General features: G+C 42.1%; 1 protein-coding gene across 1 annotated transcript in view; it reads right to left on the bottom strand.

Moving 5' to 3' along the window:
• Window positions 1-11,378, bottom strand: part of chd3 (chromodomain helicase DNA binding protein 3) — a 34,776-nt gene extending 23,398 nt beyond the window's left edge. The window contains 10 exon segments of the mRNA XM_020611343.1: window positions 1,062-1,331; window positions 2,113-2,288; window positions 3,164-3,293; window positions 3,400-3,533; window positions 5,944-6,045; window positions 6,048-6,178; window positions 7,541-7,668; window positions 7,761-7,949; window positions 8,053-8,180; window positions 10,650-11,378. Coding sequence (XP_020466999.1) covers window positions 1,062-1,331; window positions 2,113-2,288; window positions 3,164-3,293; window positions 3,400-3,533; window positions 5,944-6,045; window positions 6,048-6,178; window positions 7,541-7,668; window positions 7,761-7,949; window positions 8,053-8,180; window positions 10,650-10,818 — 1,557 coding nt within the window. The 5' untranslated portion in view covers window positions 10,819-11,378.
• Between the last annotated feature and the right edge of the window lie 3,234 nt (window positions 11,379-14,612).

The raw sequence follows: 14,612 nt of genomic DNA, 5'->3' as shown, positions 1-14,612 counted from the left end.
AACAGATTTAGTCTTGAAAAGTGTAATCAACTGAAGCTGCCTTTTCAGACTGATATGTGAAAGTTAAAGCCTCGCAGAGTGATGTGATGTTACACATGGTTCTCCAAATGAGATGCAACATTAAGGGGTTTTAAAGGCCCCATTTAGACTTGGTAATAAAATGCATCTCATTGATCCCATCACAAGAGGACAGCCGAGACATATCACTGTTAACACCTGTTAAAATACAGGCATCTCCACTGTGCCCCGCTGACCACTAGTGTTCAGATTTCACTACTGCGACATGTCTGCAAAGCCACAGGTACAATTATTACATCAGTCTGTGACCAGACAAACGCCAGTAGTCTTCCTAACCGAAGAACAAGACAAGCCTCAGATTTGTACACTGATGCATTATGAAAGCTTTTATAATACCCTGATGGATTCGCATCAGATGCTTCTCTCCATGTTTTCATTTTTTTTAGCATTAGCACGTTTTTACCAAAGCAACCGCCACTTCCTGCACTGATGGCCATTTTCCTTAAAAGTCCTTGTCAGAGACACATCAGGATGCATTAGCGTTTACACTCCAAACGATATGTGGTCAAATACATCACAGAGCACCTTGGCAAGTGGTTTCAGTGATCGGATCACAATCCATCTCCGTGGTTGTTTACATGTGTATTTGGCGCTGTCCACTGGTGATTCGATGGCCCAAGAAACATTTTAAAACCAAGTCTAAATGGGTCAATGACATTTTGGCTGAAAATGAGCATCGTGTAACAGTATTTTCTTAATATTTGAACAACAGTTTCAAGTCATGCTTTGTAATAATATGCCATAGATGCCCCATTAGTCCTATTTATATACAATGACACAGATGCAATCCACCTCCATCATACACTACCAGTCAGAAGGGGGAAGTGTGACTGGTAGTGTAGCTCTAAGTGACTCATATCCTAAATTTGTAGGCCTGTAAAGCAATATGAGCAATAAAACAATTCAAGTAGGTGAAGGGAGTGCACATAGTCCTAAATCACACACATACGGCAGTAAAAGAACACAACAGGAGAGTAACTAACCATGCACCGCGGGCACAGCCACTCTCCGTTGGGGATTTCTGGCAGCGGTGGGTTTAGACAGTGGATGTGGTAGGAGGAGGTGCAGGTGTCGCAGCACAATAGTTCACCTCCGTCTTTGCACACCCGACAGAACTCCATGTGGTCATCGTCCTCCTCATCCGCCCCAGTGGACATCCCACCCCCGACCTCAGATATCACTCTGTCCTCACTGTCCTCCTCAAAGTCCTCAAAGTCTTCGTCTTTCGCCTCCCACTGGATTCCCTCTTTTTCCTGGGAAGGAACAGAGAAACATTTACATCATTCAAATCAAATGTGAGTCCTGAATATTTCAAGTGAATGAAACCTAAAATACCCGCTTTAATAAAAAGACATTTTCTTTGGCTTTGAGTAACTGTAGCTCACAGAAACAGTCAAAAGGCAGGAGAACTTAGGTCGGTATATTGCAAGTTTACCATTTGTTAGGATTAGTGAAATGTTCAAAATAAACTAAGCAAAAGGGGAAATTGTCTCATGCAGGAAAAGGCAACTTGCACGGTGTAGATTTGGTGATACAGTTAAAGATAGTGCACATTTAGCAACAACATCAACACCTGATAGTAGGTTTACATTCATGAATAATCACTACAAATTTCACAAGGCCTTGGACTGCTATCTACTTGTTTTAGCAGGGGTTCTTTACTGTCAAACCTATGAAATGATAAAGCCAAAACAAAGATTATAATAGTTACTCTATGTTACTATTTTGCCAGCACATGTACATGTACACATGTACATTAACAAAGGCCTGACTGTCACCCCATTTAAACTTGGTTTTAAAATACATCCTGGCCGATCAGATAACAAGTGGACGACACAAAATACAAGTGTAAACAACCACCAAGACGTGTTGTGATGCAATCAGTGAAAATATATATCTTATCATATCTTTTGTAGCGCAAACACTACTGCCTCCTGATGCATCTCTGACAGTGACGTTTGAGGAAAATACATCATCAATGCAGAACACGGTGGTTGCTAGAGAGCAGGATTAGACTTGTGCAGCTGTACTCACGCAGTGTGGGCAGCTCCACTTGCCCTCAGGGGCCTTGTCCAGCTCGGGCTCGAGGCAGACGAGATGGTAAGCTCGGGGACAAGTGTCACACAGGATGATCTCTCCGCCCTGCTGACACACCTCGCAGTAGTCCTGATGATCTGTCTCATAGCCGTCCCCTTCGTCTTCACCTACAACTGGGGGGGGGGCAGGGAATGGCACGTTGACAAGCACAGATGGATATGAGACACAAATAACTCGCATATGTCTAAAAGGGCTTTTTACTTTTAAAAATAACTCAAACTGAAAAAAATGATGCTGAAAATCAGCAGTATTTTTATGTGAATACAAACATCTCTCAAGAGTCTAGTGATGATGAAGCCAACAAGTCAGACAAGGCAGTTTCTGCCACTTTGCAAGCATTATGTAAATAAGCATCCAATCACTTTCTACAGCCATTTACATGACAAGTAACACTGCCTTTTTGACTGCAGCTGTAATCTTGTAATTAAGAGCCATAACGTGGAGGAATCCCAAAAGCTACTTTAAAAATCACCATCATCTCATCCACCGACAATCTTCCAGACCCAGGAAAGACAAAACACTCTACCCTCTGCATCACTCTTTCTTCATCAGTCATTATCAAGCCCGGTGTTGTAGTACTTGGTTCCAGGACTCAGACTTGAGTCCTACTCAAGTCCAGATTTTCAATGTACAATGTACTAAAGCTAATCTCTTTACAGTGTGGCGTGATCACGTTGCGAAGGCTAACTGACATGCTACAGTCTGTGTTGGGCTCTGACTGCTGCCAGATCATGGGTGTGATGCGTTCAGGCACAGTACTGAGTTGTAGATCACCCGTGTTTTGGCAGTGATCAAACTCCAACACACAATCAGAGCAGATAAGTGCATGAACTGGAAGAAAATGGACTAAATATTCCTAAACAACAGCTGAACTGAATCAACTAGTAGCATTTAATTTTCCATTGTCTGAAATTAAACTCAGAGTTGGTCGGCATTATGGATATATATCACTTATAATGATGTGCTGTACAAGCAGGTTTTGTCTTACTTTTCTTCTTCTTCTTCGAAGGCCGCCCTCGCTTGTTTTTCTTGACGCGGCCAGAGCTGTCAGAGCGAACCGAGGAGCTGTGAACGCTGGAGTCCTCCTGCTCAGACTCATCCTCATCCATATCCTCGCTCTGACACAGATCAAGAAAGTGATGAGGCAAGAAGTGAAAGAAAAAACCAGTGCAATTTATTTATCTCCTTCTATTCTTGTCAGCACCTGATAAACTTTATACTCACTGAGCAGCTCTTCTTCCTCTTGGCACCTATAGGTGACAGCTTAATACGAATGGGTGCCATCTTTTTAGCCTTTGCAAGAGCCTTTTTCTTGTCTGGGACTCGAGGACTTTTACTGCGCTTCTTATAGCCTGGACCTGGACAGATCATATGCAACGTGTGACAAAAAAGAATGACAAAGGATGTATTAGCAAAGGACTATAATTAAATAAGGTGTTTATACACTTAGTATGTTGTCTTAATTTGATTTGATTTGATTTGATTTATTCTTTCAAGCATGCAGAACAAATGACATCATACATATATTTACACAAATCCAACCGATGCTAATCCAGAATCAGTTTGCTTATACCTAGTACATGCTTGAATGGAGTAGGAAGAAGTCAGACTTATCCAGTCCTACCCCAGAACATCATCTTATACAAAAAATTTCATGCATTATTGGCTGCAAGCAGTATCTCTACATAGGTAATTATCTTCTTCACCAACAAGTAATACACAGAAAATTAAAACAGAGTGTTTCCATAATGCCTTCTCGAATAAATCTTATTCTTGCATATATCTTGTATGACACATACATTTATATTTATATTTAAACTCTGAATGGAGTAGGAAGAAGTCAGACTTATCCAGTCCTACCCCCTGACATCATCTTACCATCATTGGTTTGCAAGCAGTGTCTCTACATAGATAATTTTGTTCTACACCACACAAGTAATATATTAAAGAATTATTACAGAGTATTAACATTCATACACCACACCCACAATGTTCCATCTAATTAATCATTAAGCCTGTTCTTGCTTATATCTTGATTGACACATACCTTTATATTTATGTTTAAACTTGTCAATTCTATTACTATTTTTTATGTCCGCGCTTAAATTATTCCATAGTTTTACCCCACTTATGGAAATACACAATCTTTAGCTCCCCCAATTTTCAATTGAAGTTTATTATTTAGTTTACGATTCCCAAATACCATAAATTTAGTTTTATCCAAATTCAGAGATAGTATATTACTATCACACCATTTCTTTATCTTCTCAAGTTCCTGTGAAACCCGTCCAAAATTTTGCTGTAGGTTTTCACCCGATGCCCATATGGTAGTGTCATCAGCAAATAAAACCACTTTCACTAAATCAGAAACCTTACATATATTGTTAATGTATAATATAAATAATTTAGGTTCCCTTAACAGAACCCTGAGGCACTCCACATACAATGTCCAGCTCACTCGATTGGTATTCACCCAACTTCACAAATTGACGCCTCTGTGTCAAATAACTTCTAATCCAATTCAAAACCAATCCTCTGATCCCATATTTTTCTAACTTATCCATTAATAATTCATGATTGATTTTGTCAAATGCTTTTTTTAGGTCAATAAATATTCCCATCATATATTTTTTTCTCATCCATAGCACTTGTAATGTCCTCCATCAGGTCGGTAATGGCCAAAGATGTCGATCGGTTCGACCTAAAACCTTATTGGCAATCAGAGAGGATTTTATTTTTTCAATGAATGTATCTAATCTGTTATTAAAGAGTTTTTCCAAGATTTTTGAAAATTGTGACAACAGAGAAATCGGTCTATAATTTGTGAAGTTGTGCTTATCACCAGATTTATACAGTGGAATAACCTTTGCTATTTTCATATTATTGGGGAACTGCCCAAGTCGAAACGACATGTTAAAAATATGGGTTAATGGTTTGCATATCCCCTCAATTACCCATTTAACAGTTGTCATAGTGATACCATCACTATCACTAGATGTTTTGTTACCACATTTATTCACTATCTCTATAATTTCCTTTTCAACTATGGGCTTCAAAAACATAGAACTCATGTTCCTTTCGATTGTATTATTATTTATAGTGACGGATGTATCATCTGTACAAATGCTTCTTGCTAAACCAGGACCAACATTCACAAAGAACCTATTAAACTTATCTACTACATCCTCCAATCTATTGACCGGTGTATCATTATCCATAAAATATTGAGGGTAGTTACTCTTGCTGGAACTGTTTCTAATCAATTTATTTAATATATTCCAAGTACCTCTCATATTATTTTTATTATCCTCTAATATTTTAGAGTAATATAGTTTCTTACATCTCCTCAAAATCTCAATTAATTTGTTCTTATATGACATATTTTTCTTCCGCCTTCTTTGATCTGTCCTTTATGAATTCCTTATATAACACATTCTTCTTTTTACATGCATTCTGTAATCCCTTGCTCATCCACGGTCTCCCACTGTAATTCCTTTTATTTTTATACTGCTTACGAGGACAGTTCCTGTCATATACTTTCTTAAATATGTTTAAAAATTGCTCATATGCTTTATCTAAGTCATCCTCCCTGTAAACTGGTTCCCAGTTTTGCCCCATATATTTTGCCCCTTATATTAGCAATTCAACCACAATATATGTAAACAACAGTTCCCTGTTACTGTTGATGTGTCTTCTTCTCCGAAATGAAAGCAAAAGCTAAAAGTGTACAAGGTATTGAAGGCCACAAGCCTAAATCTGACCACTGACCTTTGCCTTCTTTTGTCTTGGCCTTTCTAATAGGTGGCGGCTGTGGTGGCGGTTCAGGTGAGGCGGTCGCTGCAGAGACCTGCTCGGCGACAGCGATGGCGCTGCAGCAGCTGCTGCAACAGCAGCAGCATTGCCCTTGAAGGGGTTGTTTGAGCTGAACTCCCTCCACTTGGCCCCTAGGATGGTCATCATCTTTGACATGGGGATCTTAGGATTCTTCTTGGCTATCATCGGCCTGGGAGCAAGAGGGTCATTTAAATGTTTTAAGACAAAAACCATACAGGCAAAGAGCGGAAATCTCAACAAACATTCACCTAATTCTAACAGCTATGGCTTAATAGCTTTTCAGCATTCTTTGCTAACTAATAATGGCGTTTGTTTTGCTGATTCATATGTATTAATCATATGAATGTTCTGCACATAAAGTAAGCTGATATGGCTGTAATCACTTGGCGGATCAGTTTTGCTGAGAAGAGTTTAGTTTTCTTCTACGACTCAGTCTGCCAGTGGAGTTGAGAAGCTAAATCTGACAACTAGATAACTCCCCAACATACACATGCATTGGGTATTATGTATTACTTCATGCCATCAAAGTTAAAGCAGGTATGAGTCAGCCACAGAGGCAAAGCCTCAGGCTGCCACTGGCACGCTGTCAAAACTGCTGCCTGCATAGTACAACCAGCAGGGATGATAAAGACGCAGCTGCCAGAGGAAAACAGAGGACAGTAATAGTGCTTCTGCTTTTTTTTCCATCCAGTGCCACCTGTGTCTGTGTTCATATGCTACTGGTAGTTTCACCATACACTTGCCAGTGTAGACAACTAGAAACTTTACATAAACAAAGAGAAACAAAGAACCCTCACAAAGAGAAACAAGAGAGCCCCTGTACCCAATGCAGAAGAAATGAAAACAGAGTGGCTACCAGAACAGTTAGAGATTTCATGTTAGGGCAGAGACACACCAAGCCGACGTGAAAGAACTAGCAGCGGCGTAGGCCGACTGCTGCGATGTGAGTCATTTACTACAGCCTCCACAGTCACCAGATCTGATGTTAGACAGCGTCTCCACCACCACCATCAAAACATTCATCCCTCCAGTGGAGTTCAGGGACTTGGAGAATCAATGTACACTGAAGTTGTTCTGGTGGCATCTGGTGCCCCAACACCTTACTGACACACTGTTGGTTTTTCCTCTGATCTGTCACCCACCTGCATGAATCAAGTCTCAACAGCACATTTACGCCAAGCCAGTGATTCTGAAAAACTGAGCTTTTTGAAAACAGTAAGCACAGTAGAAAAAATCTTAAAATGAAGACCAAATATTTTAGTGCGGACTGAGAAAACAAAGCTTTTGGAAAAGGATAAGGATGTTGTCAGCCTCATCGGGTACTTCCTGGCAATAGACATAAGATGCAAACTGCCTCACACAAACTGTGCTTTCTTAATTAGCCAGTGGACTTGCTCTAAATTTCTCATGTAGCCACTAACAAAAACGGCAACAGTACTCATGGCAAATTGGAAAACATCGTATGTGATGTTCGCATGTCACCACTACAGCCAGGAGCAGGCCACATGAATAGGGGAGAGTAATACGACACCTCATGAACTGGCTGAAGGCTTTATAGTTGGTGAGTTCCCTGTAGTCTTCCTCTGTGAAGGTATGATCAACATCCTCCAGACCCCACTCCTTCGCCAGCTGGGCTGAGGTCTTCTGCTCTATTGGTTGCTGAGGAGAAACCACCAATCAGATGAGAGAGATCATCGATCACTTGTCAGAGCGGTTTTATATCAGTTATGTTCACGGAGACCATTCTTTACCTTTGTTGTTTCCTCCTGACTGCTGTCTCGGTCCCCATCGTCTTTTTTCTTCTTCTTTGTTTTCTTCTCCTTCCTTTCTTTATGTTTCTTCTTTTTCTTTTTCTCCCCAGTTCCATATTCACTGGTTATGCTGTCTGAGTTCTCGCCGTAGTCTCTTTCTCTATCTGAGTCTCTCTCTACATCACTGTCCTGAAGAGGAAATGGAGAGAGGAAGCTATTGAATAATAATGAAGACGGCGTAACATAGTCAGCAAAGTGTAAAATCCAGAGCGTGACAGTTTAACAAACGTACAATCTTCTTGCGTTTTTTTGCTTTCACGGGCTTCCCTTCCTTTTCTTTCTTCTTTGTGTCCTTCTTTTTCTTCGGCCGACCTTTCTTCCTGCACGGGACCTCTCTGTCTGATATCCCTGCCTCTTCATCTAGGAAGAATATCAGAGCAGAGACAGCGTTAAAGACAGCATGAAGGAAAGACAGCTATCAGAAGCAGATGAATGAAACTTCTCAAAACGCTTCCCAACAAGGTAATCCCCGCTGAACATGCAAAAAGCTGCATGATATCTACTGTGGCTTCAGTGACCTCTGACCTTGTCTGAACATGTGCTAAATTAGATAGTTTGTCAGTGGCTCTAGTAGATTTGCCAGCTGGTGTCGGCGGCTCCAGAGCTTGGGGAAAATTAGTTTATGTGACAGCACATTTGCAAACAAAATACCTTTGGTGGTTTTTGCTTAGGCTCAGGTGTGTAAAAACAATATAAAATCTAGCAGTTATATTTGGAAAAACTTCCATTTAAGGGATATAAAGAGTAGACATGCAAACAATTTAAAAACTGCAGAAGACTTGCAGCCACCTAAAACACACAGCATCGCCTGCTTTCAGGGATCAAATGATCAGGGCAGCAACATAACGACTACAGGGAAGGCAATCTAACCTGCCATGAACTAAAAATGAGAGAAAGCCCCAGGGGGACAACTGCAGCCTGAGCTTCTGACAAAGTGCAGCAAAGCATTAAAGCATAACCAAAACATGGGCTGCGGTCTGTGCCGTGAAACCAGCCTGTTTGGTCGGCTACATTTTGTCCGAGTTTATTGTCTGCCTGTCTTTGTTGATGCGCGCTCCCACCAGCAGGAGCAACAGCCCCCCCGCTTCACTCCCACCACCATCCACCAGCCCCGTTTCCGCTTTGGCGAGCATCGGCCAGCCGCCGAGGACACGCCGGGGGCGGCTGCACGCTGCACGCAGGGCTCGGTGATGCAGAGGCCGCCTGCGGGATGGTGCGCTGAACTGAGACGACTTCTTCCCCTCTGCAATTCCCACACCGGGACCACCGCTGCTAGAGGTCGTGAGGGGGTTAAGGTCCTCAACGGGAAGCCTGACACTCGTTTATCTGTCTGGCACCACATGGCAGCCGCTCTGAAGTCGAGATAATTAGGTCTAAAGACAAAGAAATGGCCGATTCCTCTAATATTCACTGAGGAAATCACGTGTACCCAGAGTTATGCCATTGCTTCTCTCTAACAACATTTGATTGGTGATGTTAGGTATTTTTAGTCAGATAGAAATTGGATAGATACTTTAAGTATTAGAAATGTTTAGTGGAGATAGGATGTCTAGTTAGACTGTTAAATGCTCAGGGTCTTTCATCTTACATCTGCCTACATGCAGTTTGGAGGTGCAAAATACCTGAGTGTGTAATGTTAATTTTACCTGTGATCCTTTGAATAAATCAGCACTGTTTTGAAGTTACTTGGACTGTCTCGTCTCTCAGAGTCAGCAATGGTAACAAGAGCCAAAGACCAACAGTGACCTTTAAGTTTGTCTATCACGTCTGCATCGCATCGCACTTAAATATACATTTGAAGTCATGAGTAAAGTGCAGGCACAGCTCATTCTGATTTGTACTTCAGCAGTGCGTTAACCAGACGCTACTTTCTGCACCGTTAATTCAACGCCGCGACCCCGAGCAACTTGAACTGTCACACAGAAACTTCCAGAATGTCACAGGTATTCAGTCTTTTGACAAGATCACTACACTGGTGCTGAGAGGAGCAACTCATAGTTTTGTTGGATATAAATACCTGAGGCAATGTTTAATAGAATGTCAGTCTGGTAACGAGTGAGCAGGTGTGCACAGTCACACCTGTGTCCTCTTTTGACCTGTCAGCGACCAGGGTTTCAGCATCATCTCCTCTCTACATGGGTATCAAATATATTTAGCCTCCGGCCAGAGGTGTCCTTGTTTTCGCCAGCTTTTGTTGCCACAAGCATTTGTACCCTTTGAACCACTTTATTACCCTGCAGACCGTTTACATGTGTAGGACATGTCCGCTGGATTTAAAGGACAAACCAAGCTGTAACTTTTGAAGGTGGGGACGGAAACCGGCCGTGTCACAAGTTATCGTAAACTTTGTTGGGATGTGCTGGAGGTGAAGAGGAAGTGGAGTAGGGGAAATGAGCACAGGTAGCAACACTGAAACACATCTGGAGGGCTGGGGTTTTGTGCATTTTGTTACAAACTGCTCTGGAGTTTCTGTTTGCAAAGCGCGTTCTCGTCTTTTTTTTTTTTTAAGCAGCCCGTCTTGGAGCTCCAGAAATGCCACCTGGAGCAACATATAGGTCCACTAACCGGAGAATATACATCAGCTTTAGTTTGTGGAACAATTATAGAAAAAAAAAACAGCACTGCTAAGTAGCCAGTGTTTCCATTTTGTACGCGCGCCCCCGCGTCCTCGCTGGGCTCTACTGTATCGCGGTGGACCTGCACAATGGGGCACAAACTACCGCATCGCCTGCCTGTATCAAGCCCCTTTCTCTGACATTTCTGTTCTAGTAAGGGTGTTTTTGTTTCGTGTGCGCGCTCCCGACTTGTCCGCCAGTTTTCTTACTGTACCTGGCGCGGCTGGTGTTGCAGTTTCCCGAGGCGCCGCCGGCGAGTTTATGTCGCTTGCGTTCTCGTCTAGGTCTCCGTCGTCGTCGTCGTCGTCTTCATCAAAATCTCCTCCCTCGGAATTAACCACCATGCCCTCGTCTTCCTCACAGGACCGGAGAGGAGAGGACATTATATTCCTGTCATTGGATCCGTCCTTGTATTCAAAAAGCGTATTCTTGCCCGTATATATGATATTTATTTAATATTCAAATCGGCACAAAAAGTGGGGGGCGTTTTGGAATATTTTACACTAGGCAGAGCAACAAAGATGGCCGCCCTCTTATATTTATTTTTTAACAACCCCCCCAATAAGAAAAAATCCCCTTACATAAAAAATGGCTGACTATATTATTTCAGAACGCACCCCCCTCCTCCTTTCTCTCTCTCTCTCCGTCTCTCGTTCTCCCTCTGCGCGCCCCCTCCCTCCACAAAAACGTACACATTGTTACAAGAAAAAGGGGTGTGTGGCTGCATGTAAGTTACATTGTTACTTGTTTGTTTCTTTTCTGTCTGCCCCCCCTCCCTCTCTTTTCTCTCCCCCTTCTGTCTCCAAGTCCGGATCAGTCACGAATCCGACAGACCTGCCTGGTGTCACTGTCACTGGCGGGATCACACGCTACAACTCTCGCTTTCTGCATTGCAGAGCCCGACACAAATCTATCAAATATGGCCACCTTATATTCTCCGGAGCCCCCACCGTTGTATAAAAAATTATTTTGGACCAGCAGCAGTATTGTGTGTGTGTGAGTGTGTGTGTGTGTGTGTGTGTGTGAGTGAGTGAGTGTGAGAGAGAGAGAGAGAGAGTGTGTGTGTGTGTGTGTGTGTGTGTGTGTGTGAGAGTGAGAGTGCTGGGGAGGGATTGAGAGAGGGGGGTTGGGAAAATCTGCCGCAGCCATGCCCAGACTTACATCAGATTGTATTGCTTAAAAATTAACTACTTGTGGTGGGGATGGAAACAATTCAGAATATGCAAACTACATTTCCTCCTTTATAAAGCACCATATTAAATATGTGGCAGCGCACAATCCAGCTCTGATACACAGGTTTAAAAAGGAACTGGGGTGATTTTCTGCACATGTACTGTAAAATCAGCCACTGATAAGCAGCGGCCTGTGTCGGCTGGATGGCAGTAAGGCCATGGGAATCCCTAGACCCCAGCCAGCCCTCAGTGGCTGCTCAGGGGCACTTCTGTTATGACAAAAGGAATTTTTGATTTGCCTCTCACATACTAACCTCATGAGGAAAGTGGTTAGGAGAAAGTGTGGCACCGCTGTATGTAAAAGCAGGAAAAATGAGCTGCACTGTATTGAAACATCTGCATCCTGATGAAAGATTTTTATACAGAAATAAAGATTTGTGTAGTTTGGCTATTTCTAGAATCTTAGTTTTAATGCATTCAACAACTGTCACTGCATGTATTTACTGTAAGAAAAATTAAAGCAGCAACAAAGCAAGTGTGTGAAGAACAGGAAAATGACTTATGACTGACTATAAGCTCAGTTTAGTATTTAGAAGCCTCTAATCAGAGGAATTCTGACAGCTTTGGACAATAACTTCTTTAGTTCATTAACAGTTAATACACTGAATAGTGAAAGTTCAATTTAGATTAAAAAAAAAGTCAACTTACTGGCTGTTTCTGGAGTTTTTAATAGTTCAATAGCATTCCGCGTAGATCAGAAGACTGAAGCCTCAAGAACAATCTAGAAAAAGAACATTGTGTTAAGGTTTGTTCTGGTAAATTATTATTTACTGGTTACCTTCAGGGGTCAACACTCACAAAGGTCAATAGTTCTTTTTCACAACAGACATTTCAACTTGTCCCAGCAGGAAAACCACAGGTGTAAATAAACTGAATGATGGTTGAGTTCCATTTAGCTGCTTCTGTTTCAGGATCCTGGGAGTGTTCGTGCTGACTTATTGTCACACAACTGACATTACAAACACATGCGCTTTGTCAAAACGTCTGCTGTGACAAAGGCCTGTTGTTCAGAGAGAGGTGGACGAGGTGGAGAGGTCCATGTTCATTCTGCTAGTAACACTCTTGTGCTTACAGCTGTTGTGAAGATACATCTGGGGGAGCTCTTCCATGTGTTTGCTCCAAAAGGTTCATTCTCAACATTATTTCAATTCATGCATCCAAAGCAAAAACATGCACAGTGAGTCAAACTGTTATCTCCTGTCAAAACATATGTGCCTCATTCAAAAACATGGTTGTAGAATTCTATAGAAGTATTAACGTTTCCTATTCCTAAGGTGTCTTAGAATCCACTGCATGTACAATTAAAGTCACTTACTTTACACACCATGTCACATTAGTTACTGCATCAATCAAGGATTCCGTTCTATCTTAATTTGTAATATATTTAGACAATTCAGAGGCTATAAAAAGCAAGTAGTAATTAGATATTAACCTAAAACATCCGAATTGCCAGTTTAAGAAATGTTATCTTTTTATTAGCACAATATACAAACTATCCATAGAGCGTGATCGATTTTTGTTTTGAGATATCTCTGGGAAGGTAGCAGCGACAAGCGTGACAGAAAGTGAGCACCCCTGGCAGACAGCTCAGTCTGCTGTAACACCGTGCAGAGGATCATCTTGTTTTTGTTTTTATCCTCCCTGCATTCTGTCTGAGCAGTAATTCTGTCAGCTGCAGCCTTCAAGCCAATAACTGGATATCATGTAAACAAGCATTTCAGTTACGCCTGGTCTGCTGTGCACTCTCTTTACTGCAACAGGTGCCTGAACTGCTCCAGCTCAGCTTCCCTGTGCCCACAGACCAGAGGAGAGGAATTTGTTAGTGGCTGATCCAATGGCCACATCTGCCAAAGGAGAGAGAGAGAGACGGCACAATGCAAGACACACAATGGGAAGAGGTGTGTGCGCATCAGTGCAGGGAAAGTGCATCTGAGTGCCAGACTGGATGGTCTGTGAGATAATTGCAGAGTTTGTGTTTCTGTGTGTGTGCATGTAGTGTATACCCTCACTTACTGCATTCACATGTGAGTGAGGCAACTGTAGCCATGACTGTGCATTAATGTTTCTCACTCACTGTCTGTCAAAAAAAAGGGGGGAGGGGGGAACTAGCCAGGACTCTGATATGCCACAGGCCCTGACACACTACACTAATGTGCTCTACCTAACCCAGATTTTATGCACGAAAAAGGCACCAGCTCCTACCCGTATGCCCCATTTAGAGCTGAGCTGTCTGCACAGAGGCAACCCAGAGAGCTGATAATGCTTAAAGAACATTCATATTATTTAATATTTCACCTCCAGCTATATCTCCTGTGATGTCACAAGCAGTGCCGCCATTCACCGTCAACGCCTCCACTACTGCTCACCAGCCTTCTCAATTCAAGACAAAACAAGTCTTGAAGATCTGTGGATCACATGGGTCTGAGGGAAGGAAATTCAAAAACATATTCATTGTTTGATTGTTTTGGCCAGTTAAAACACACTCCCTTAGTTTCAGGGTTAAACCAATGATAAGTGTCGTTTAATGGCTCACCCACTGAACAGAAGAGAACTACCAAAGATCCACAATAGGCCTGTGTGGTACTACACTTCTTTTGAGATCTGTATCCAACTTTGTTTTTGAGCTGTTTGACATATTTGGGTTTTCTGCTTCAGTATGTCTCATCTTGTCTTATCACATCTTGTCTTGTCAGATCTTCAGAATCAGAATCTGCTTTATTGGCCAGGTGTGTCGGACACACGAGGAATTTGAGTCTGGTACATCGGCTCTAAATGTGCACATATATATCCCCATGCAAGGGGCAAGTAAACAGTAAACCAACATAAGCCTAGTATAACAAAATTAGCAGTATTAACAGCAACAAACAATGCAAAATAAGCAGTATAATCTTTTCTTAACTGTCTAACATTTTAGTTTCTGAATTAAAACTAGCACCGTGAAACAT

The sequence above is a fragment of the Monopterus albus genome, unplaced genomic scaffold (assembly GCF_001952655.1).
Source record: "Monopterus albus unplaced genomic scaffold, M_albus_1.0 scaffold112.1, whole genome shotgun sequence".
Classification (NCBI taxonomy): Eukaryota; Metazoa; Chordata; class Actinopteri; order Synbranchiformes; family Synbranchidae; genus Monopterus; species Monopterus albus.
Note: the sequence above shows the minus strand (reverse complement) of the source record. Positions and strands in the feature narration are given on the sequence as shown.